Genomic DNA, 27,544 nt, shown 5'->3' on the forward strand with positions numbered 1-27,544 from the left:
TAGAGTTCCCTGTGCTATACAGTAGGTCCTTGTTGGTTTTATATATAGTAGTGTGTATATTTTAATCCCAAACTCTGTGGCCTTTTACAGAGCTTCTGATGAACAAACCCTCTAGGCTTATGTCAAAATGTAACTTTTTAAAAGCATCAATTACACAATCAATTTAATAACACTTTTAGGTACCGACTTCAAGAGGTTTTTTATGATTAGCAAAAATGAAAGGAAAAAAATCATTACTAAGGTCTTTTATAATTTCAGTTATAAGATAAATTTCCCAGATTTTTTTCAAATCCTATTGCACTTGCTTCCAAAACTGAGGTCAATGAAGAACATTAGGACTGAATGAAAAAGTCTGAAAACGCTGAAAGAATTTCTAAATTCCTCATGTGGTAAGTCCTGCCCCTTTAGTCACCTTGACAGAGCATCTGAGAATTTTCCTTTTTTGGGTGGTGAGGGGGAAGCTCCTCGGGGTAAACAAGACGAGTTGCATTACATGCAAGAAAGAGAGCAGAGGCCTGGCTTTGGTTCTTTCACTTACTACTGGAGTGAGCCTGCACGAGATCATAATCTTTCCTGGCCTTAAGTTTCTCTTTTTACCAAGGGAGGATTAGACTAGAGCACGGTTTCTCAAAGTATGGTCTGCCAACCTGGGGAGGGTCCTCACACTCTCTTTTCATACTCGTAATGAGATGTCACTTGCCTTTTCTACCCTGTTGGCCTCTGCACGTGTTGCATTGATGGAGCAAAGGACGTAATTGGGTAAAAGTGAACTCAGGCAGTGACAGCAAGCTGTCCAAGCAGCCATATCCTTTGCCACCATACTCCCTCAGCAGAACAAAAAAGCAGGATAAAATTTCAGTTTTCTTAAACCTTGATCCTTACGGGCCTTTTAAAAATTCTGTACGATGACACAGTTCATCCCCCCCCAGAGCACTTCTGCTGCTCATTGAGGCATGACGGTGGCCACGAGGAACAGTGCTCATGTGATGGTCTGAAGCTGAACTAGCTGCTCTTCATGGAATAACCATCTTGACTTGAAAGAACATCTGATAGACATATGTTGAGAGAACATATTCAGACCTGGGTACCTAGCAGACATTTTCTCAGAAGTGAATGAACGAGCCTTGTCATTACAAGGCATACATGGCATACATGGCAGTATCCATGGCCAATGATAAAAATCATTCTTTCGAGCAGCATTAGAATTTTGGAAAACTTGAACCCATCACCAGGAGACTGAAGCTTCCCTATACTTAGTGATTTTCCAGGTAAGACTGCTGGTTATTCTAACAAATATGATTTTTAAAATATTGTATGAAATGACATATATAGAAGATCTGCGTAACTCAGTGAACTGTTTTCTAATACACATTGCACGATGGACCTAAATGTAACAGAATACAAGAAGTACACTGACATGGTTTCAAATTTCACATTACAACTAAACTTTAAGCTGTTACCTGACTCGTTTAAACTCAGGTATAGTTATCTGACACATTTTGGTGTAGTAGCAAAGAAAATTATCCACAATTATCTGAAAAGGCTATTAAAATACTCCCTCCCTTTCCAGTTACTGTAAAGCTGGATTTTCTTCAAATACTTCAACATAAACAATATATCACAACATACTGAATGCAGGACCAGATAGGAGACTCCTACCATTTTCAGTGAAGCCAGACTTTAAAGATTTGCAAAAAACATAAATCAATGCTAGTCTTCTCACTAAATTTTTTTGCTTTGGAAAATATAGCCAATTACACAAAATATGTTATTTATGTTAAGCTGTAGTGAGATTACTGTTATTTTAAAATGAATTCACAAATACATATTTTTTCAGTTTATAATCTCAAATATGGTAAATCCCATTTGACACTACTGACATAAAAAAATATTCTTTGAGTCCTCAATAGTTTTTAAGAGCGTAAAGGGGCCTGAAACTAAAATGTTTGAGAACTGCCGACTACATGAAATCTAGTTCAAGCTCTTTCAAGATTCTGATTTTTTGTGTGTGTATGTGAATGAGAATAGAAAATAAAATCTGGAAATGTCTTGCTTTTGGTTGATAAGTTTTTGTTTCCTTCACGCTTTTCCCTTGTGAGAATATAATACGGCAGATCCATGAGACAGAGTTGTGAAAATGAAGTGTTTAAAGGTAATTTATCCTAATAAAAATATAAATTATAATTAAATATCACTAGTTGGAAATGTTAGAATACAGCTTAAATAAAAAATTTTTTTGACAAAAATATTATAAATGTTAATGCTTTGAAATTTATTTTACTCAATTTATATTCACAGAACATCTTATAACATATTTAAACTAATGACATTTGCATTTTTTCTCCAATTTTAAGAAATATCATCACAAGATTCTCTTAGTAGTATTAGAATCTTTGAAAAAAACAGAGCACTGTTTTCCTTTCAGAACTTTCAGCAAAATGCATTCAAAATCATTTAAAGTTACTTTATCAAAACCAAAATAATAAGTTGCTGTTTCTAATATAAGTTGGACATTGGAATTTCTGTAAGTGTTTTTAGGGTTTTGGTGCCAATTAATTTAAAGACAAGATGTTCATTCAAAGCATGACTAGACTTACAAATTTCCATTCCTATTAGTAGTAGACTTTTACAAACATAAAATGCCTAGCCTGTACTTCTGGCTTGCATAACATCTGAATACCGCTGTCGAAATGCTTTCCTTCATCCCCACTCAGCTTATCACACCAAGTATCTGCATAAATAAAGACGTGAGCACCTGCTATACGGCAAATGGTCTTGGGGGCAGATGCTCCCATCCCTGTGCTCATGTTGCTGGGGCCGCGTACATTATCTGAACAGATGTATACAATCTGAAAATGTTGGGTCCCACGGTGAGATGTCTCCAACGGCTTCCTATCAAAGTACATAAATGCTGTTTGCACCTGCATTTATGTTAATGATAGGAAGGCAGCAGGGGTTCTGACAAAGTGAGATGTGATGCTATGAAATACATTTACATGGTTAATTGGAGTTTCTGAGAGACTCTGCTGCCGAGTGGCTACAGTGACACTGATACAGGCCAGAGGAGATGATCCGGTGAGTAGCCTGCTTTTTAAGCAGTGGAAATCGGGCTATTTCAAACAACAGAGATACTCATAAACCGAATTTACTAAAAAGAATATTCCAGACTCTAGTATTTTATCTCAAATAGGAGAATAACTCCCAATATGAGGTCTACCTGATAAGGTTTAGGCCACCCAAGTCATTTCCATTTTGTTCTACAAGGAAATTTCTGTAGGTATGTGTGTGTTTTCCATTTGTACTTCTGTCAACAGCATAACATACTAATACAGCAGGTTATTACATTGGAAAGTTCCAATTTCCAACGTTAAGGAGTTAACCAAAACCAGCTTGAAAATGTCAATTTGTACTTGGTCTGCAACATAAAATGGTACCAAAAGCCCAAGAACAGCACTTACACTGCTAGTTAAGATCAAAATGTTTCCATATGAATGCCACATATTTAGAAACATAATATTTTGGTAAAACATAGGGAATGCCCCTCCACGCCTTTAATGAGGTCACAACGCCACCTTAACCACTAAGTGCAAAGCATCAAGTCACAGTGCTTCTCCTTGCTACTGTGTATTAAATGTGAGCACTGAGGAGCCAGAGTTCACAGCAAGAGTCGTCTTTGTAGCTTTACTGAGCTAAGAACTTGTGGTCACTTTCAAATAATATACTTATTACCTGATTAACTTGACACCGATCATATCAACTTTACACAAAGTTATTATATCTGCGTTCCGAAAGAACTTTTATTCTGTAACTGACTCTGAGATTTATATTGCGCTCTACGAGTTTACAAAGTGCATTCATACATGGTTGAGCCTCACTTGCAGATTCTGTATTTGTGCATTCACCTGCTTGCTAAAGTTTACTTGCAACCCCCAGATCCACACTGGTGGCACTGTCGTGGTCATGTGTAGACATGCACAGGCAAAAAGTGTGTGTCATGTTCCTAGCAGTAGTTGATGCTCTGCCTTGTTTCAGCTCCCATACTGTAAACAAGTGTCCTTTCTGCAGTCTATTTAGTGCCACATTTAAAAAACTTCTTTCCTTTTTGTTAGTGATTTCACTGTTTAAAACAGCCCTCGAGCATAGTGCTGATATGCTGTGCAGTGTTCCTAAGCATTAGAAGAGTCTGATGTGCCTCATGGAAAAGAATACATGTGTTCGACAAGCTTTGTTCAGGCATGAGTTATAATGCTGCATCTGTGAGGCCAATTAATGTCAAGGAATCAACAAGATACATTCAGTGAGGTGTCTTTAAACAGAAACACACATAAAGCCAGGGTTTGTGTTGATAGCTGATGAAAATGACCAAAGGCTCACAGGAAACCTAACCCTGCATTTCCCGTAGGAGCCATGGTGCAGTATTAGCTAATTCAGTGTTTGTGGTGACTTTACAGAATGTGATGGCTGCAAGTGACGAGAATCAACAGTACCTTATCTCATTGGACTGTGTCAGGGCAAAATTAACATCCCCATTCAAAAGATGAAAGGACTGAGGCTCACAGATTTAGCCAAGATCACAGAGCCTAGAAAGAAGGGCAGAAGAATAACCAGAGCTCAGCTGTCCAGCTCTTAGCTTGGTGTTCTTTCCCCAGACTGAGAGGGCTGCGGAGGACAAAAGACAGGAAAGGAGCTCGGGAAGCATCTCCAACACCATGTTCGAAGGGTGAAACTTTAGTTAGATAACAAGACAATAAGCCATTCTTAGGCTGAATCCTCATAAAAGGTCAACTCCTGCTTGGATAGACAGCCCAGTTTTATTCATTGACACTGAGCTATAAGAGAGTAGAGCTTAGTTTGGTTTTCCTTTTTCCCCCTTTGCTCCTTGCTCATTGCCCCTCCAAAGGCAATAAATATTTGTTAAGTGAACACATAGACTTGACAACTTCAGCTTGGTGTTTCATAAAAAAACAAAGATTAAACTCTTTTCATAGCGCCTGAGTAATATGATTTTTTTAAAGTGTTTGAGAGTTTAAAGCACTTTTAACAAAATTTAATATGTATTTGAGAAACCACTACATGCCAGGATGCTTTAAAGCCCGCCAAAGACAGAAAATTCATTAAAAAGTTTACATAAAGAACCCAACTGATACTAAGAGTCTAAAATAAGTAGGATCATTTTCCTAAACTTAAAAAAAAAGAACATTATTAACTACCTACCCCAAGTGTTCCTTGAGTTCAAAAATTCTATATTCACTAATACCGAAAATGTTTATTTCTGTAAGAGGTAAGTACAGCTTTTTATGTCTCTAAGACATAAGAATATATTTTTAGGCTGCGCCATGATTATTTTTAAAGTATTTCACTGAATCAGAAAATCCAGGTTTTTTTTTTTTCTTTTTTATCACAGCTCCAAATCTGAATTCACATGAAAGACAGTAATGGCTATTGGCTTCACAGTTAAATAATGCACAGGTTTTGAAAACTAGTAGGCATGGTACAGAGCGCGTTTAGCTAACTGCAGTGTTTCTGAAGGGGGTCATTAAGACCCACTACTTCTTACTCAAAAGAAGTAAGATGCCTCAAAGCATCTGCCATTTTCTCAGCGCCATTTATTCTTGCTCTCACTGAATAAAAACAGCACTCACAATTTGATAACTGCGTTTAAACTATACAAATGTTATGACAGAGCCGAGAAAAGTGTTAGAAGACCTCTAAGACCTTTCTACTCACAGCAGACTTGCCTAGGAAATGGCAAAACTGAATTGCGAAGCTGGCGAGTATCTAAGAGGTTTGAACGGCTCCAGCAAAACAGACCCTCCCGGGACCTAAGACTCTTTTCTGACCAATGAACAGTGGGACTTGTGTTAATTAACTGTGTGGGGCCTTGACACTCATCCTGCCCTCTCCAAGGTGCTCACTTCAATCCTTAACTGGCACAACTACAGTCAACTTCTTCCTGGCACATAACAAACGTAAACTGTCCCTCTAACAGAACCATTTGGCAAGGCTGCTCACTTGTGTGTTTCCTCATCTGGCAAGTAAATCAATGCCTTTGCATTTTCAGTCACTGTGGTGGTTTTCTTTCCTTCAACAAATTTAAAGTGGAAGTTACGGCTGTAGTTGGCCTTATCATGTTGTTTTCGTGCCTTTTTTTTTTTTCCAAAACATGGTTTATCACTTGCTACAATTTGCTGTTTTCCAACACAGAATACATGTCCTTACATTTTTATTAGCTTATCGTTTGAAAGTACCAAACCAAAAAAGAAAGTTATGGGAAAACCATAAATCCTATCTCCAAATCCTGAATGCATGAGAAGATAGAAAATTGTAACAAAATAAGTCTGATGAACTTCTGGAGACTCTATAAGTAATACTTTTACACAGAAAGGGATAATAATGACACTATTATAATGGAAAGCTTTTAATATACTACAAATTATCTGAGTGATGTTACAATGTTAATTTCTTTATCCAAAATTAGGAAACATTTAAATAGAAGGCACTGGAATTTCTAATTAGTTTCCTCTAGTTCTTTCCTAGCTTTAATCCACATCCTGTGACCCCTAAACCCCACCTGACTGACTTCTACACTTGTGCTCACACCCTGAGCAAACGCTACCTCCTGTCGTGTTTCCTGACCCGCCTCAAACTTCTGGCTCAACCAACTGTTCTCCAAGTACGTCACACTCAGGTCTAATACAGCATTTGTCATGCTTTATTCTGGTTAATTACACACGTCTGCTGTTCGACTAGGATTTTGTGTTTCGTAAGAGCGCAGGCTTCTGTCTGATTTATCTTTGGATCCCTCATAGCATCGGGCATAGTTCCTGGTAAGTACTGTCTTGGTGATCATTAAATCTGCTTGCACTGTATGAAATTTTGTTAGAAGATAGTGTCATATATGATGCCATGGATTTTCTTAAGCTCCACAACTCTGCTGTGATGTCCTGCCTGAATTTCATACGTTAACGTATATAATGTGCATGTGTGCGCCTGTGTGCGCGCGCGTGTGCTTACAAGTCTGAAATTTGAAGGTACTGTAATTTATAGACAGCCATCAATAGTTCATTACATAAATCACTCAGCATTTAATTAATGAATGACATGTGATCAGCAAACTTCTCATGTCCCATAAGTGATTATATTTGATGAAAGAAATGAAAACAAAATCATAATTTAAAAATCTGGCATTTTTCTTTGTTAAAAAATATTAATAGTAATCCAGGACACACAGAAAGCATTAGATAAATGAGTAAATTAATGAATAACCGGGCAATTCTTAGGCCTCATAGCTTTCCTTACTGATATAACTCCCCACGATACAAATTCTAATTTCTGCTTACTTTGGATTGAAATAGCTTTAAGCATTCATATATTTAATTAAGCACAATGTTTCATGAGAGAAGAAAAAGGGGGATGATCTAAAAATAGATTAGAGATCTTCTTTATAAATGGATTTTGATGGATCTAGGTTCGAACCCTAGCTCAGTCACTGAACTGGTTGGTGACCTTGGTTACAAAAAAAAATCTAATCTCCCTGAACCACAGAAATAAAGATTATATTGAACATGGTGAGCATTAAATAAAACAACGGATGTCAAGTTGTAGGCAGAGTGACTATTACACTGAGGCCCTCGATTAATTGAGATCTTTTAGTCATTATCTCTCTTTGTCTGTCACATTCTGGGTTTGGGGCTTACATGCCTTTGGTCCCAGGGAAGACTGATGTAGAATTTGTGAGAGCTGCTGAATCCTCACTAGGCTTGAGGGCATCTTCTACTTTGGTCAAGTCAATGGAGGCAATAACTAAGCTTACACAGCAGCTCAGAGAGGTAGACACAAAACCAAAACAAAGTAAACCTTGAGGAGAGCAAAGTAGGCAAGAGGTGTGAGTGGAGACAAGCTTTACTTCCCTGTGTCAGCCAGAAACCCAGCAGCTCGTTGCTTAGTTACTCACCCTGACTCGTAACCTGCTAGAGCTGGGAAAGAATGGCAAGGAATCCTGGCTTCGCTAGTAAGAAACCCAGGCTTAGGGGCAAAATAACTGGTCTGGCGGCCCACAGCTGGTTGGGGCTATATCCGGGACAGGACCCAGCTTTCCTGACGCTCAGTCCAACACTCCCTCTTCTAAGCAGCCACACCTCTCCTCGCCTGCTCAGGGGAAGGAGGTCAGGCCAGCTCGGACACTGATCGGCTACAAGTGCAGAAATCTCCCAGGGGACACATACCGAAACGCTCACAGGCATGCACACTTCTAACTTCTAACGAGGGCCTGCTCTCCCTGCCCCTCGCCCCCGTCCGCTCTCTTGCCCTAGTGTCTGGGGCTAGGACGTGTGCGATTCTCAAGGGCTCTTACTCTCCCTCTGGCCACGGGCCTGGATGAGAAGCCAGCCGCGGGTCTGCTCTGCGTTCACTTCCCATGAGCGCCCCGGGATCACGCGTGGCCTTTGAAGGCGGCGAGGCATCCCCAGCAGGAGGCAGCCGTGCCCATCTTCCCGCATGGGCCTCCACAGGCGGGCAGGGCCCACGTGTTAATAACCACCCCTGACAGCAAGAGCCGCTGTCACCTCATAAGGGCCCGCTCCGCGGGGAGCTGTGTGCAGAGTGATTTACATGCATTACCTCCTTCAATCCCCACATCACCTAGAGCGTAGGGCTTACTTTCTTCATTTTACAGATTTATAGATGAGAAAGTTAAGGTCAAGTGATGTACCCACGGTTATGCACTGCAGGGGCAGAAATGACTTTCAAACACAGACGCCACACTCTTCACAGTTATGCCACCACCTTTCATTTTGGCAGAGCAAACAAAGAGTGTTTTCTCCAGTTCAGGGGTCTTTAAAGCAAATGCCCTCCTTTCACGAACAGCTACACCTTCCACTAAGGAAGCCCAGTTCTGAATCATTTAAAGGCATTATTTTTCTCACACACATATCAAACCTTCTGTAGGGAAGAGAATCAGTAGAGGCCGGGGAAAGACTTGAATTCCTCTTAAAGGTTAGACTTTGCCGTTTATACTGAGGAAAATTTAGTTATTCTTTATTCAGAAATGACTCTATCTCCACCTGTAAACGGCTTTCCTGAAAGGTCCAGGAGCTCTTGCTAAAAAAAAAACAAACAATGATTTTCTTTTTAAAAATCCATATGGAGGGGAAATGGTTTCTTTTATGTTTCTTTTTGTTAAATGGGTATATGGGAAGAAATAGGTCAAAAATGTATAAGCGAACATCCTCTCTCTACATGCGTGTTGTGTGTGCATACGTGTGCCAGAATATATATACTGTATACAGCCTTCTCACTAGAACACCTGTCACTCTGCTTCGTTAAAGCCAATGCTCCGTAACTTCATTTGGCATCTGTTAGCGCCAACTAAATTACCAGCTGAGGTGCTGGCGTCTGTGAGTTTTACGTGGGATGAGACGGGCTGCTCTCAGTAAAGGGGACGTCATCTGATAAACCAGGGATCCACAGACACTCAAGTCATTTACCAAAAGAAATCAACTTTCGTATGTAATTGGATTTTTGGTTCTTAGTTCCAGGAAATAAGTCACCTTATGGTTAGAGGACAGTGATGTTAAATGCGTTAGTTAAAGCTCTTTATGACACACGCATTACCGGTTTCCCTGGCGTGGCTTATCTCACCTTGATCTTTTGGTGGTACTGATGAAGCACTCTGCATTATGATGTCTTTGACTTGAACAACGATTCACCTAAAAATAACCAAGCACAAATAATAATTAGAAAATAATTGAGATGCCATGTTAACACAAACGAAAAATATAAATTACAAGCTTTTTAGTTATAACTATATGAGTAATAAGGAATGGACTGAACTATTGGGAAACTGAAGTTTTTATTTTCCTTCTAGCTTTTATACAGACAGGCTTTTACTGAATGCACTGGTGTGGGCTTGGAGAGGGAGCAATGACACACCGAGAGGGCCCTGTATCTGCCTCTCCGCCCTTGTAGGGTCAGGGAAATGTGCAAGCGGGCAGTTAAGGTTCCCTAAAAATGCCCTGCCTGATAATTATGTTTTATAGATTCTGCTTAAGAAATAACTAAAATGTTTAACAATATAAGTAAAGCAGTATAACTGCAATATAATCATTTGATGAAACATAATTCAGTCATTAAAATGCAATTTTGAAGATTCCGTCGCAACATGGAAAATGGTGATGATACAATGTACTGGATGCACACATCAAATGACATACACACGAGGATGACAACTATACAAAAAACGAAGGCACAGAAAAATGCAAGACAGGAAATATGTTAATATGGATATTAGCCTTGTTCTTGGTGATATAATTACAGGTGTTTCCCCTTCCATTTTAGCTACTTTCCAAATTGTCTAGAATACGGGGTTCCATATTAATAAACTATTTGAATGTATAAGACAATTAAAGTCCTTATTTATTAAAGTAAATATTTTTGTAAGCCTTCAAACATGGAAGTGTTTCTAAGCACGACACCAAAGACAGAAGCCATTAAGGTAAAGACTGATGAATTTTTCCATGGAAAATTTTAAATGTTTTTAAAATAGAAAACTAGGTAAAATAAAAGGGCATGACTTCTGCTTCCAGCCAAGATTGAACAACAGAGACCAGGTTTGCCCTCCTTCCTGAAACAACCAAGACACAGACAAAATACGTGAAACAATATTTCGGAACACTGGACCTCAGGTGACAAAGACTGATCTTTGAGAGACAGGAAACAAATGAGGTGAACGCTATCATCCACAGTGCAGGAAGGGAGAAAGCTGGTGGAAATTCCCAGAGTAATGAAGAAAAGAGCTGGAGAGAGAGAGAGAGAGAGCAATGAATAGGGTTCCCATCAAGTATTCACAGGAATACTGTCTGTTCTTACAAGTCAGACTGAAAAAACTCCTAATTCACAGAACGCTGGGCACAGTACAAAGAATAATCTTGCTTTAATAAAGGGGAAGAATTGGTCCTACATCAAACATTTCTTTGGTTTCACAAAACAAATCTTAAAGCAAGACCTAAAAGGATCAAACCGTTTCCAAGTGTCTTACCTGTGTATTTAGAACAAGGCTCAAGAAGATTTATAGAAAGACAAAAATATCCATCACCCAAGAAAGTAAAAGCCAGAGTGTCTGACATCCAATAAAGAAGTATAAGCAATACAGAGAGGCAGGAAATATGAGCCATAGCGTAGAAAATAATAAAAACTGACCCTGAACTGACACAGATGTTAGGATTAGCAGACAAGATCATTAGATGTATAACGGTATTTCGTATGTTCAAAAAGTTTAGACAGGAAAGACATTAAAAAAAGACCCAAATAAAATTTCCAGAGATGTAAACTACAATATATAAGGTAAAAAAATACACTGGATAGGATTATCAGCATATTAGGCATGTCGGCAGAAAATACTAGTGAACTTGCAGGCATAGTAATAGAGACTACCCAAAATGAAACTCAGGAAGAAGAGAGCAAAAGAAAAATGAACAGATCACCAGTGGGCTCTAGGACAACTTTAAGCAGTCTAGTGTATCAGTAACTGGAGAAGAGAGAGATGGAAAGTCAGAAAAATTATTTTAAGAAATAGTGGCAGAAACTTCCAAATTTGAGTAAAGCTATGAACAGATCCAAAAAGCTCAAACAACTTAAAGCATAAGAAACATGGAAACTACACCAAAGCATATCATGACCAAATGGCTCAAAACGAGTGAAAAAAGGAAAGATTTAAAGTGAGGCAATGCAAGTAAGAAGACATTAGAGCAGCATCTTTAAAGTACTTGAAGAAAAAAAGATCTGTAATCTAGAATTCTATGTTCACAGAAAGTATCTTTCAAAAATAAAGGGGAAATAAAGGCATTTTTGTATACACAAAAGCCAAAGGAATTCATCACAAGCCCACCCGCACTACAGGAATGTTAAATGATGCCCTTTAAGTAGAAGGAACATGATATTAGATTAAAATATAGATCTATATACAGAAAGGAAGATTTCAACACTAGAAATCAGAACTACATGATAAGCATGTAAGGCTTTTTTCTTAATAAAATCTCTTTAAAATATAATGGTTTAAATAAAAATAATTAACACTGCATTGTGGGGATTATAACATATGTAAAAATAAAATGTATGAGAATTTCAGGACAAATGTAGAGAGGGGAGAAATGTAAGTATACTATTGTAAGGTTCTTTAGACTACAGGTGAAGTGGTATAGTATCACTGGAAGCTAGATTATAAGTTAAACATGTATATTATACACCCCAAAGCAACAACTAAAATCACGAAACAAAGAATTTTATCTAATACGCCAACAACAAAAAAATGGAATCATAAATATACTCAGTTTTCAAGGGAAAACAGGAAAAGAGAACAAAGAATAGGTAGAACAAATGGAAAACAAAAAGCAAGATGATAGATTAAAACCTAAACATATCAATAATCATATTAAACATAAATGATCTAAATATCCCAATTAAAAGATGGATTGGACAAAAAAGCAAGACCCAACTACATGCTGCCTGTAAGAAAGGCACTTTAAATATAAGGACACAAACAGATTACAAGTAAAAGAATGGAAAAAGATATATCATGTTAGCACTAGTCAAAAGAAAGGTGGTGTGGCTATATTAGTATCAGAAAAAGGGGATTATAGAGCAAAGAATATTACCAGGCATAACGAAGGTCATTTCATAATTATAAAAGGACAACTCATCAAAGGGCTATAAAAATCCTAAATGTTTACGTCCCTACTAACTGAGCTTCAAAATACATAAAGCAAGAACTGATAGAACTGCAAGGAGAAATAGAGAATAATTAATAACCAATAATCGATAAAAGAAGCAGACAGAAAATCATTAAGGACTCTGGAGATTTGAATGACACTATAAACCAATTTTACCTAATTGACATTTATAGAACATTCCACCCAATACAACAGAATACACATTGTTTTCAAGTGCACACGAAATATTTATTAAGGCACCATATTCTGGGTCATAAAAACAAGGCTCAATACACTTAAGAGGATTCACGTCATAATGTATATTCTCTGAGCACAATGGAATAAAAGTAGAAGCCAAAATCACAGAAATGTATCTGGAAAATCTCCAAATATTTGTTAACTAAATCACACACCTATAAATAACCTATGGATCAAAGAAGAAATCAAAAAGAAAATTAGAGTGTGTTTTGAACTGAATGAAATGCAAACATAACATACCAAAATTTGTATGATTCCATTAAATCAGTACACAGGGGGTAATTTAGAGCACTAAAAGCATCTATATTAGAAGAGAAGGTAGGTCTCAAGCCTCAGTTTCCACCTTAAAAAATAAAAAAATAGTACAATTAACCCAAAGTAAATAGAAGAAAGGAAATAAGAGATCAGAGAAAAAATAAGTGAAATGGACAACAGAAAAATGGATAAAATCAATTAGATCAAAAGCAGATTCTTTGAGAATATATAAAATTGATAAACTTTTAGCTCAACTGATCAGGAGAAAGAAGACACAAATGACCAGTATCAGGAATGAGAGGTGTCATCACTACAGACTACCACTATTAAAAAGACGTAAGGGGGCTTCCCCGGTGGCGCAGTGGTTGAGAGTCCGCCTGCCGATGCAGGGGACGCGGGTTCGTGCCCCGGTCCGGGAAGATCCCACATGCCACGGAGCGGCTGGGCCCGTGAGCCATGGCCGCTGAGCCTGTGCGTCCGGAGCCTGCGCATCCGGAGCCTGTGCTCCGCAACAGGAGAGGCCACAACAGTGAGAGACCCGCGTACCGCCAAAAAAAAAAACTGGAGCCTGTGCTCCGCAACAGGAGAGGCCACAACAGTGAGAGACCCGCGTACCGCCAAAAAAAAAAAAAAAAAAGACATAAGGGTCCATTACAAACAACATTTTGACAATAAATTTGATAATTTAAATAAAATGAACAGTTACCCTGAAAGACACAAACTACCAAAGCTCACTCAAAAAGTGAGCCCTATGTTTTCAATGAAATTGAATGTTTAGTTAAAAATCTTCCCTTAAGGAACTCTAGGCCCAAATGGTTTCTTTGGTGAATTCTACTGAATATTTAAGAAAGAAATAAAACCAATTAATTAATACCAATTATACACAAAAATAATATTTAAGGAAGAAATAATACCAATTATACACAAATTCTTCCAGAAAACTGAAAAGGAGGGAATTCTAAGTATCTAATTCTATGAGGCCAGCATTATCCAGAATCCAAAATCACTCAAGAAGCCACTGGAAGGAAAGAAATCTCCGGACAATATCCCTCATTAACAGAAATGCAAAAATTATAAACAAGATGTTAGTAAATCAAATCCAACAATATTAACACATCCTGACCATGTAGGGTTATCCCAGGAATGTACACGTATTTAACATTCAAAATCAATGTAATTCACCATATTAACAAAATAAAAAAAGAAGAACTATGTGATCATCTCAATAGATGCAGAAAATGCATGTGACAAAATCCAACATTCATTCCTTTAAAAAAAATCTTTTAGAAAAGTAAGAATAGAAGGAAACTTCCCCAACTTGGTAAAGGACATCTATGAAAAAACCTATGGCTAACATCATGCCAATAGAGAAGAAGTGAATGCTTTCCCTCTAAGTTTACAATTAAGAGAAGGATATCTACTCTCACCAATATTGTATTGGAAGTTCTAGCCAATGCAGTAAAGCAGAAAATGGATAAAATGCATCTTCACTGGAAAACAAGACATAAACTGTATTTGCAGATGGCGTGATTATCTACATAGAAAATTCAATGGAATCTATAAATATAACTAAGTGAGTTTAACAAGGTTAAAGAATACAAGATCAATATATAAAAATCAATTACATTTCATACACTAGTAACAATCAGAAATGAAACAATAAATCAGAAATTAAAATGCTATTTGTAACAACATCAAAAATATGAAATAAGGGTCAATCTGAAAAAAAGATGTGAAACACTGAAAACTACAAAACAATGATGAGAGAAATTTTTAAAGACGTAAATAAATGGAGAGATATACCATGTTCACAGGTCAGAAGACTCAATATTGTTAAAATGGTAATTCTCTGCAAATAGAGTTATAGATTCAATGGAATCTTAATCAAAATCCCAATAGACATTTTGTAGAAATTAACCAACTTATTCTTAAATTCACATGGAAATGCAAAGAACCCAGAATAGCCAAAATCATTTTTAACAATAAGACAAACGGATAATACTCTTTTAATTTCAAGACTTATTAGAGAGTCCAGAAATAAACCCATACATATGTGGCCAACTGATTTTTCATGAAGGTACAGAGGGAAATCAGTAGAGAAAAGATAGTCACTTCAACAAATGGTGCTTGGACTATTGGATATCCATACACAAACAACAACAAAACTTTGAGATATACCTCATACCACATACAAATCCAAATGGCAACATACACCTGAATGTAAAACCTAAAACTACAAAACTTCTAAAACACTATGGCTTTTCATCATGTAAATACATCTTAGATAGGACATCTAAAGCATAACCCACAAAATAACTAATAAGTTGGACTCCAAAATTAAAAACTTCTGCTCTTTAAAAAACTATTAAGCGAAGGAAAAGACAAGCTGCAGAATGAAAGAAAATAATTGCAAATAATAAATATGTAAAGACACTATATCCAGAATAAAGTACTCTCAAAACTCAATAATAAAAAAACAAACATGCAATTTAAAAAAACAGGCAAAAGATCTGAAGAGATACTTCATCAAAAAAGATATGGCTTGCAAACAAGGACATAAAAAGATGCTCAACATCCTTAGTTATTACAGAAATGTAAGTTAAAACCACAAATGTAAGTGAAAGTCACACACCTATCAGAATGGCTAAAATAAAAAAAAAACACAACAACACTATACCAAGGCGTTGGCAAGGACGTAGAGGAAGTGGAAGTCTTTCACACTGCTGGTGGTAATGTGAAATGGTACAATTACTTTGAAAAATAGTTTGGCGTTTTCTTCATAAGTTAAAGATACACCTATCATATGATCCAGGCAATTCCTTCCCACTTATCCAAGAGAAAAGAAAGCATATGTACAAAGAATGTTCACAGCAGCTTTACTGATAGTAGCCCCAAACCAGAAACAACCCAAGTGCTCATCAACAGGTGAGCAGTTAGACAAACTGTGGTATATCCATTCAACATAACACCCCTCAGCAACGTAAAGGAATAAATTATTGATCCACACTGCAATATGGATGAATCTGCGAAAACGTCATGCTGTATGAAAGAAGCCAGATAAAGAAAGGGTACATATTTTATGCCCTCATTTTCATAGATGTTTAGAAAATGCAAATTGTAGGAACGAAAAGCTGATTAATAGTTGCCTGAGCACAGGAAGACACAGAGTTGGGAGGAAGGGCCTACAGCTGGGCACGATGAACATATATCCACCTATCAGTGAGAAGAATGCATTCACTACCTTGATTGTGGTGACGGCTTCATGGGTGTTACATACATATAGCAAAACATACCGCATCGCAGTTTAAATACATGTGATTTATTGTATGCCAATTACACCTTAATACAGCTGTCAAAAATTAAGGCAAATATTGGGAAAAAATGGAAAATTTACAATAGATATATAGTCACCCACTTACTCATTTAACAAACAGTCTTTGAGGTGCAACTATGCAAGGATATGGTAGAAATGGTCCTTGCACTCTCAGGTCTGTTACAAACAAATTAATAAGAATGAGAAAGCACTCCATAAAACTAGCAGACTTATATAAGTCAAACTAGTAAATCATTAGAATGTCCAGCCTTACGAATAACCAAAGAAACGTACATTTCAAAAAAAAAAAAAAAATTTAAATTTCTTTCCCTGAAAAATGGCAACAATAAAAAAAGACAAAGCAATGCATGCTTGGAAAAAGTCTACAGAGAGGTGCATGCAAAGCGTTTGGGGGGTATTTTTGCAGGATGCACCCTGAGCCTTAAAGTTCTGCATTCCTTTTAATCTAGAGCTTCCTTCCGCCTCAGAAAATCCTGATAACGTGCAAAGCTCTATACTACCATCTTCACTATGATCACCCTCACTATCCCGTTAAAATTCTTCAGGGCACCATTTAAGATATGCACCAAGTCAATTAGGGTATATTTTTATAACGAAACTATGACAAACACTGTTTCTTAAAATATTTAAAAATTTGAAAAACGTTCGCCACACATTTTTATATGAGGAGTTGGTTACTGTACCACTCTGTAACCAACTTAGGAGAAACTGCCACATGTTAAAAGTGGCTATATCACTGAGTGAGGAATTAAACTCTTCTTTAACTTTCCTTCTTATGCTATGGACCTATTGCTATGTTTCCCCAACGAACAAGTACTATCTCTGCAATCGAAAAAAAGCAAAACAAAAATCAAGTTTTTATTTTAACTGCTTTGGAATGTTATATTAGATAAGGATTGCCAGTAAAATAATCTCAACTGTACAGCCCCAATATCTTGGTACTTAAAGTAGAAAATTCACTCAAATGGAGTCTGTTATCTTCTTCTGCCACATAAAGCATGACTATATTTAATTCCACTGTAATTATGAAAAACAAAAGGGCAATAAATACACCTAATGCGTATTAAAGAAAACACCTGAGTAATCACAATATCTCACCTTCTGGTTGGGCTGGAAGTAAAAGGCCATTATATACATGTTCTACAGGAAAGATGCGTTAAAAAGTCATGTAAGATGTATTAGCATTTTTCAAATATCACACAAGCAAAGTCAACGGGAATCTTGACTCAAGGTACTATGAAACAGCATTTAGCAGCCACTGTGTCCTTCACAGTCTAGAGAATCTCTGATCATTATAACCTGGCTTTTGCTACTTACATGCTGAAAAGTACATTAAGTAGAAAAAGCTATTGGAAAGGAACAAAAATTAAAGAACACAATGAGTGAATACTATCGATTATAGCAAGACTTAATATAATATGCTTTATAAATCACTCATACGGTTACTTTTAATTTTAGTTTATATGTCACATTTAAACAGAGTTGATTAAAAATGAAAATTTAAAAATGAAAATTAGGTTAATTGGTTACTTGAGAAGTGACAACTTGATGGTGCTGGAAATGGAAATCTTCTAGTTGAGGAAACCTAAGGCACACCTTGCCTTGTCTTTGCTATGCTGCCTTGACAAGTTTCCTAAAAACACATCTAGATAAAGCATCTTACAGAATAAATGAAAATTGTTTGCTCTATGCTCAATAAGCTTCTTACCATTAACCCAGAGTGTGAGTATGCGTTTAAGAGCGTGCTCTGGTGTGTGGATGTAGGCACCATCCAGGGAGCTACAGTGTGGATGTTACTCGAGATTATTAAGGGAACTTAATATTAACTGATCAGTATTAGGGAATTATTTCTAGGGAACTATTTCCTAAAGAACAAACACTGTCATTCAGATAAGTGCCATAATATAATGAAATTGGTCAGAAAAACTTGAAGCATGAAAACATTTAAAAAGGTAATAAAGTCTCTGGGTGTCTAACTATGGGTCATTTGTAACAGGCTCTTCTTTATATATGAAGATAACGCTACTAACCTATTGATTGGGAAGCTGTTCTTCTCCCAGGCCTTCCTTCAGTTTTGATTCTATGGTGATCTCGTGGCTCTGGATTTTAAAGCATTGCACAGGGACTGTCCCACAGATTTTAGGTTTGAGGCTAGAGCCACAGTTGGTGAATCTACAGAAGACACCTGTCCCTCCACTGTATTCTACACTATAGCTCTTCTGCACTGAGTATTTGCTATGGGCTGGACCTACAAAGTAATTCACACACACACACACACACACACACAATCTTCTTATCCTCACCAGGAAATCAGCACTGTCCTCGTCTTTACGGTCAAGAAACTGAGGCCCAAGGAAATTAAGTAACGTGCTCAAGGTCACCTGGATGAGCCAGAACCAATTCTCCAAGTGTGTCTGGTCCCTAAATTCATATACATGCTCCTGCACCACTGCGTTCAGTCTCCCTTCCCCTCCATCTTTCCTCCATTTTTCTGTCTCATGAACACCTGTACAAGTGTGTACCAAGTCAATGGAAATATAGAGAGAAGGTTGGTTGCTGGAAATTAGAATTAAAGGAAAATCAGTGAAACAAAGAATGGGAATGAAGTAATAGGGAAAAAGTGATTTAGAGAAGCTGGGAAAGGAGTGAACCTGGGAAATGAGAGAATTCAGGGGAAAGCAATAGTCATCTTGAAATATTTGAAGGGAAGTTACATGGAGGAAGGATTCGAGGGACACTAGGTAACTCCAGTGGGCAGTAGTCAGACCAGGAAGGGAGACAAGTGACAAGGAAGCAAACCTCAGCCGGATGCGAGGAAGCAGCTCCTCATGACTACTGACGTTCAACTCTGACGCCCACTCCATTACCTGCTATTTGAAATGCTGAACTCTGTCAATGAAAACGTTGAAGGAGAAGCTGATTGAAGCCTTTTTTGTCCAGCCCTAAGAACCACTCATCGTATACTTCAGCACCATGGCAGGAAAGGCCTCAGAAAGGCTGCATAACCCCAGACATCATATAAGTGAAAAGGCCACCTTTCTTTTACTGTAATAAGGAAATAGTCATAACACAGAGAGGGAAAGAAAGGAACTGCCTGAATGAACTTGTACCTCTGAAGTATTCAATGATGCTCTGTTCTTTTATAAACCTGGGTATTGTCTGAAAACGTTTAATGCACTTGAGGATGAATTCTCCTACCTTGTTTAATTTCATGCGCCCATTATATTTCACTATTTTTCTAAAAAAACCTTTCAAATCAGCTTTATTGAGGTATAATCTACATACAGCAAACACACACACGCACAAACGTATATATATCTATGTAGTAATTACATTCTTTTTTTTTCTACATTTGATGATGTTTTGACATATGAGGGGCCTGGCTGGCTGGACAGAGTACCCCTTCCAGGGCTAGATAATCCTAGAGATAGCAAACCACCTCCGGAGAGCACATCTTTCAATGCAAAGTCCAAATCCCCAACCACTTCCTTTATGGAACTCTTACACAGCAAGCCAGTATTTCCCCTAGCTTCAATCACCCCAGGGCCAGGCACTGGACAGCTAGGACTACCTTAGACCCTGGAACCACTGACATCATTCAAACTAGCCAATCCTAAACTGTTTTGCCCTGCTTCGCCTTTCCCAGGGAGACCACAATAAAGGCTCTAGGCCATGCTTTCCCATCCCTCCTTCCCTGGAACTTCCAACCCTGGAACTTCCCCATGTGGCCCTGAATGCCTGGCACACCCGCTTTCTTGGGAACTGTAAGTAATAAATTCTTCTTTCAAAGGCAGTTGTCTCTGTGTCTGTAACCCTACCATGCCCGATTAAAACAAATCCCAGATACATTACAAGAAAATATAGAACATTAACATCAAAAAGTTCCCTCATTACCTCAGAGTCCCCTTGTGTTCTTTTATGATCCACCCCCACCCCCTTTCCCTGGCCCCAGGCAATCACTGATGCTTTCTGTCACCATAAATTCGTTTTGCCTGTTCTAGAATTTCATATCATTTCATATAAATCAAACAGTATACATTCTTTTATTGTACGTATCAGTAAATCATTTCTTTTTATTGCTGAATGGTATTCCATCCTATGACTCTAGTGCAATTTGCTCATCTGTTCACCCATGGTTGGGCATTTGAGTTGTTGCCAGTTTTTGGCTCTCATGAATAAAACTGCTATAAATATTTGTGTCCAAGTCTTTGTGTAGATAAACATGTTCATATCTCTTGGGTGAAACCGCCTAGCGTGAAACTGCTGAGTGGTTTAACTTTATAGGCAACTGCCTGTTTTTAAAGTCGTTGTACTATATTCCACTGGTTTAAAAAAATAACTTTTTTAAGCATGGATGGAATTCAAGTTTCTCAAGATCTTTATATAAATGAGAGGATCCCAATACCTTAAAGCTCAATTTTCCGAAAATAATGTAATCTTATGGTACCCAGATTCTGACTAATAGCAGCAGTCATTTGCTCAGTTATAATAAATGCTTATTCCCATCTCAATCTGTCCTATTTAAGAAACAAATAAAATTCTGAAATTGGCACAAAAGGATTAGAAAAGGTGAAAGATAATCTACAGAATGAGTTTTGATCCACTTAGAAAATTCTTAACTGCCTGTATTAATATTTGCATTAATGTAATGTATTTGACAATCTTCTTCCTCCCCTGAGTGGTTGAACACCGCTAATCAGTTCAATTAAAAAGTGCCTCTCTGGGCTTCCCTGGTGGCGCAGTGGTTGAGAATCTGCCTGCCAATGCAGGGGACACGGGTTTGAGCCCTGGTCCGGGAAGATCCCACATGCCACGAAGCAACTAAGCCCGTGCGCCACAACTACTGAGCCTGCGCTCTACAGCCCGCGAGCCACAACTACTGAGCCTGCAAGCCACAACTACTGAAGCCCGCATGCCTAGAGCCCGTGCTCCGCAACAAGCCACTGCAGTGAGTAGCCCCCGCTCGCCACAACTAGAGAAAGCCCACGCGCAGCAATGAAGACCCAACACACCCAAAAATAAATAAATAAGTTTTTTTTTTAAAAAAAGGGTCTCTTTAAATTCAGATATTTCTGAATGTCAGTCACTGACACAGTAAAATGCTTTACAGAGTTGTCCTGGGGGACTAGTTTGTTCGAGTCCCTCCAAGGCAACTTCTCTTCTACTGAGCGTTACAGAAAGTCTGGGTTGTCCCACTTCCCCTAATTTTAGACCTATTGCTAAGGTGGTCTCACCAGATATTCACCGCTATTCCCCAAACCAAAACCCGAAAAGACTAGAATGACCCTTCATTTTCAGGACCATGTTCCAGCCCCACCTCAACTGTGCAATGTGTTAAGAAATTGTGGAAGGATCCGAGAACCGAGTGGGGAGATGTATGTTTTTAATTGAAACTTCTGTGAGCTTGAACAAGTCATTGAATCCTTTTGTCTTTTAGTTTCCCTGAATTAGAAAGGGAGAGATAATACTATTTGACCCATTTGGCTGAAGAAAGGATTAAACTTAGAATACTATGGGTTGAAAATACTTTGTAAAAAAAAAACTATTCAAAAAACAGGGTATTATATATGGTAGTAAAGTTCTGCAGGATTCTTCCAAAAGGAAAAAAAAAAAAAGGTTACTGTTGAGTTGGCAAAAAAGTTCCTTTGGTTTTTTCCAAGAAAAAAAAGGAATATACTAGAATATACTTAGAAACACAAACAAGGGCATTTTCACCTGTAAGATCTAATCATTCACCCTCGTAAAGTGCAAGCACATATAGATATTTGTTCTTTCACGTGTGTTCCACATATGACTGAACTAGGCAGGGTATAGTGTTTAGGAGGGCATTCTTCTAACTTAATAAAAATCTACCCAGGAAAATATATTCTAGCCTTAGACCCTAGTTTTTCTTTTCCCCTTCACAGATTTTCTGTAAGATTACTTCAACTTCTAAGGCTCTAACCACAGCTCTAAATTTGTATTTCTAGTTCCCAGGTTCCAGGGTGAAACGTTCTCTGCTTATTACACAGCTCCACTTGGCTACCTGAAACCTAAATGCAGCTCCTGCCTCCTAAGATTAAAAAAAAACTTTTTTCAGATTTATTGAGGTATAATTAATTGACAAATAAAATTGTATACACCGAATGTGTACAATGTGATGACACGACGTATGCATATTTTTAAAAATGATTACCACAGTCACAGGTCAATCAACATACCCCTCACCTCACAGTTACTTTTTTTTTTCCCCCTGTGGTAAGAACACTTAAACTGTGGCGAGAACACTTAAGGTCTACTTTCTTGGCAGATTTTAAGAACACAACATAGTATTACTAACTATAATCACCATGCTGTACATTAGACCCCCAGAGCTTATTCATCTATCTTCCCCAGAAACAAGCACTTTGAATTTTTAGAGCTGACTCTTCTTATATTTATACCTCCATTCTGTCACTAACATGCTTATAATCTTACTTCTCGATTGTTCAGTGTTAGGCAGTACCTCCTGGTGTCCCACTGTGAAGGTTGAAGATTTATCTCTATTCTTATCTCTCAATCAACAAAAATCTTGCTTAATAATTTTTCTGAGCACAGAAGTCCAGGTTGAAATTTCCACTGTCTTCCGGTTTCTAGTGTTGCTGTTAAGAAATCCAAAGCTATTTGTGATCCTTTGTATGCAGTCTGTTTTTATTTTTTTCTCTATGGAAACAAGGTTTTGAAATTTCACAATGAAGTCTCTCAGCCTATTTTCAACCATTTGCCAAGTGTTTGGTGGGCCTTTTCAATCTGGAAACTCTAGATCCTGGGACATTTTCTTCAATTATTTTTCTAAGATTTCCTAATTTATTTTTCTCTGTTCTCTTCCCCCTGAACTCTTCTTATTCCGATGTTTATCCTCCCTGGACTGTTAACACTTTTTTTCCCCTTTTCACAGGTTTCACCTCTTTTTTTTTTAAGTTCTTTTTTTTTTGTTTTTTTTTTTTTGATGTGGACCTTTTTTTTTAAGTCTTTACTGAATTTGTTACAATATTGCTTCTGTTTTATGTTTTGGTTTTTTGGCTGCCAGGCCTGTGGGATCTTCGCTCCCCAACCAGGGACTGAACCCGCACCCCCTGCACTGGAAGGCGAAGGCTTAACCACTGGACCGCCAGGGAAGTCCCGTGTTTAACCTCTTTTGTTTTTGCCCTTTCTGGAAAAATTCCTTAACTCTATCTCTGAGTTCCACTATCATCTTTACCCAGTAGTCCTGAAAGGGTCTTTTGCATGCAAATCTAACCATTAAAATGTTTTCCTCGTGCTTCAGGTCCATCAGTGGCTCCCTGCTGTCCACGGATGAAGCCCGACCTCCTCAGCCCGGCACGCGAGGCCTTTAGCGCACTGGCCTGTGTGGCCATCACCACCACATTTAGCAGCTGCATCTCAGAAGGCCGTTCTCATTTGCCTCCACAGCTCTTCATGAACAGACTTCTCGCCCCTGCCCTGCTCGACAATTCCTACTCAACGCCTCTGCAATGTCTACAATTTCTTGGCCCATTCAAGCAATTTCTACTGATCTGCCCGTTACCTTTCAACACACGTTGACTGGCTCTCTTAGGACACAGCACCTGCTTAAATCTGTCCATTTTTCCCCTTAAATTTGTGAGTTTCCTGATGGCAGGGGCAATGCCATATTTATCTTTATACTTCCAGAACCTAGAAGTACCTGGTTTCTAATAAGGTTTAATAAACGCTTGTTGAATGAATAAATGTCAATAATCCTGTAAAAATAAGAGTGCTAGAAATTATTTAACGATACTGGCATGGTTCCATCTAGTACTTTTCATACCATCTAAATCTTTTATTTTCAATAGATGAGTTTCTAAAATTCTGAGTCATTTTTTAAATGAATAGTGATTTTTGAAATCTGAAGCAGTATCTTATTAATTCTGCCATTACTATACTTCTCTATAACTTAAAGTGACAGATAAGTGACTAAGTTAATTTTTTCAGTAATAAATTTCCTTTGATCTCTGCAAATTGCCTGGTTGTGTTTTTAGGACTGAAGCACTCCTAAAATGACTTAAAAATTATCTTACGTAAATGTAAAAAATGTCCTCGTTTCTTCAGTTTCTCTAGTAGCAGGTGTGGGACTTTTCAGATATATCAACATTGTTTTAAGTGTCATTAACTATCAATAACAAGTCGTAGGAAACAATGATTCCCAAAATTATCTATAAATGAAGTAATTTGACAAGGCTGCTTTCCTGTTAAAAGGCCTGAGTGCATTTTAGTTAAGTCTAAAAAGACCCAAGATTTAGGCAAGTTTTAACAAACGGGCATTCTTCCATCCCTTATTTATTCAAAGGTAAAAGATAAAGATGTAAGAAAAAAAACATTTGGTTCTTTCTACATCAAACAGAGCATCTTTGGAATTTCCAGCCTGGCTTCTCAATGCTAAAAGGATGGATCCTTCTGGGCTGTGAGGTTACCATCATGATGAAGATGAAAGCATTTCAAAAGAGAATTGCACCATTTGGTAAGAAATGACACTCGACAGTAAAATAAATACTATCAAATAAAGAGGCTGTCACTTACACGTCCACGATATGGAGACACGCTGTGAAATCGGTCAGCATTTTGTTTCCTTCCAGCAGTCTGGTGGCAGTGTTTCTAACCATTTGGGTTTAATTCATTATTTTGAAATGATCGTTTCCACCACTCTTGTCTATCTTTAGTGACAAAATCATCTCCAAACTAAGCAGGTTTACAGGAAACTGATATACTTTGAAGATCATTCTGGATCCCTCACATGCGTTTTCGGCTGCTGAGCACCAGGGAGTTTTGGTCGCATCACCTCAGACCACTTGGTGTCCTTTCAACAACTATTTCTACCGCCTGCCTGTCTTTGGGAATTCCACCCTCCCACAGCACTGCCAGGGTGCCCACTCCTCTCAGCTCTGCTCCCATCTCTAGCTCTTTTCTTCTCTACCATTTCTGCCCTGAATTAAAATCCCATCAATTAACTTTACAATGACTGTTCAATTAAAAACAAACAAACAAACAAAACCCCCCTGCTCTGCTCTGTTTCCTGCTAACTTCATCTATGCTCCATAGTTTTTCATGTTCCTGTGAGTGTGTGGACTGCTTCACGAATGACTCTGGTGATGTCTTCCTCTTCTAAAATAAACTTTCACCTTTTCCCTGGAACACCCCAGTCACACGCCTACCTCTGCAGCATCACCTAAATTGTTCTTTTATTTGCCGCCACTGATGGCGTTGGTCTATCGCTTAGGTTACCATACAATGCTTATCTCCGACATGGAAAAAGCGAAGGAAAAATGAACAAGCCTGACTCTCGACCTACACCCCCCCAGCTCCCGTCTTTAGAGGCAGCGAGTCTTAGCACCTTTGTGGAAATCCTTTCAGCAACAGTCTGTGTGTACGCAAGCTAACGTGTAGAAATATGCTCTATCACCCGTTCTCCCGTCCCCAAATTAGAGCAGATTATACCTGCTGCTCTGTTTTCGCTTAATACATTTTCAGGAGCTCTCCATATCAGCGCTTACGGACCCTCTTCATTCTTTGCAAAGGCTGTAGCGTATTTTCGTTGCATGGAGCCGCAGTTTATTAACCAGCCACCTACCGACCGACAGTGAGGCTGTTCTCAGCCTTCTGCTGCTACCCACGGAGCTGCAGTCTGCATCCTTATACTCACAGCCTAGCTGGCACGTGCAAGTCCATCCAAAGGGTGAAGTCAGGGTAAGAAATTTCTGGGTCAACTTAAAATTTTTATGGACACTGCCGTACCGTCATTCAAGGAAGCTGTACTGACTTACCCAACGACGTATGAGACTCCTTGCAAAACACTATTTGCCGAATTTGCCACAGGATTAGTTCAACCAACTAATCCAAAAAGTCCAGCTTGCCTAGATATTTTTCTCAACTCTAGTTGAATAGACAAACCTTGCTCTCTGTTGAAATACACAAACCCTGACAATAAAGTGAAAACAAGTTTCACCTCTCAAGGATCTAGAAGAGTGATTGTTTACGGGAAGTCCCTGACGGACTAGAAAAGGGAAAAATAGTCAGTGCTGCCCCAGGTCACCCAAAGGAAGTGGGTGTGCGGGTCAGGGAGTGCGGCCTGCGAGTTGGTGTCAGCGCATTTTTGTTATGAAAATGGAAAGACAAAGTGATTTCCTAATTGAAGCAGACAAGCCAGATAAAGTTACAGGAGGAAAAAAATCCTACGTATTTGAAAAACTGTCCTTTTAAAATTGTTTTTCTTCTCAAGACATCACAGAATGTAACAGGTGTAGTTTAAGAGATAATTTTATAGTGTATAAAGCGTGCTCCTCTGTCTAATATGAAATGGAGTCTTGACTGAGGTGCTACCAGCTGAGGATCTGGTGAACCCAATTAACCCAATTTTTACTTGTCTGTACTAAGTGGTTTATTTTAGATGCACACTGCTCCCCAAATCCTTTAGGGTATGACATGGAAAAACCATAAACAGGCTCTAAAGGTCGTGACATTAATTTTCCTGTCATTCTCATGCTTTAAATAGGCATCAAAAAACTAAAAATTCTTGTCCTCTGGGAAGGAAGGCAAATCTGAAACTAATTATGGTAGTTATTATTGTAATACTATTAAATTAAACGCTGTGACCCCGACTAAATTTATTTTGGTACCTTTTGTTAATGAATAAAACTTCTCGAATATGATTACTGCATCCTCTCATACTGCAAAATGATTCGCCAGAGGGCTACCGGAACTAAGTAACCACTCAATAACCTGAATTCTCATTCACCTAATGCTGAACTGAAAAGTTAAACAAGCACACATGGAATTTTATTGCAGAAAGTTCTGTATCTGCTACAAAGTTTTATTTAAGGAGTAAAATCCTCACATGGGTACAAGACTGAGCCAAGAGTCTTATCTGTCACGGGCAGTTTTCACTTGTTTTCTGTTGTCTCTTTTGTCAACTTAAGGCTTGCTCATGAAGATTCCTATTTATTTATACCTAAAAGAAAAT

The 27,544-nt window shown here is 38.2% G+C and overlaps 1 protein-coding gene across 10 annotated transcripts in view; it reads right to left on the reverse strand.

Annotated features, from left to right (window-relative positions):
• The window catches only part of ZNF438 (zinc finger protein 438), a 197,513-nt gene that overhangs the window by 42,496 nt on the left and 127,473 nt on the right, over positions 1-27,544 (reverse strand). For all 10 annotated transcript variants that reach the window (XR_016391846.1, XR_016391843.1, XR_016391842.1 and 7 more), the window contains one exon: positions 9,640-9,707. Coding sequence is in view for 1 of the 10 variants with exons in the window: in XM_022580655.3 (XP_022436363.3) it covers positions 9,640-9,676 (37 nt within the window). In the remaining 9 variants the exon portion in view is untranslated. The remainder of the gene's footprint in view (positions 1-9,639; positions 9,708-27,544) is intronic.

The sequence above is a fragment of the Delphinapterus leucas genome, chromosome 2, assembly GCF_059928025.1.
Source record: "Delphinapterus leucas isolate spDelLeu-1000000601 "Yukka" chromosome 2, BTC_Dleu_Yukka2, whole genome shotgun sequence".
In the NCBI taxonomy this organism is placed as follows: domain Eukaryota; kingdom Metazoa; phylum Chordata; class Mammalia; order Artiodactyla; family Monodontidae; genus Delphinapterus; species Delphinapterus leucas.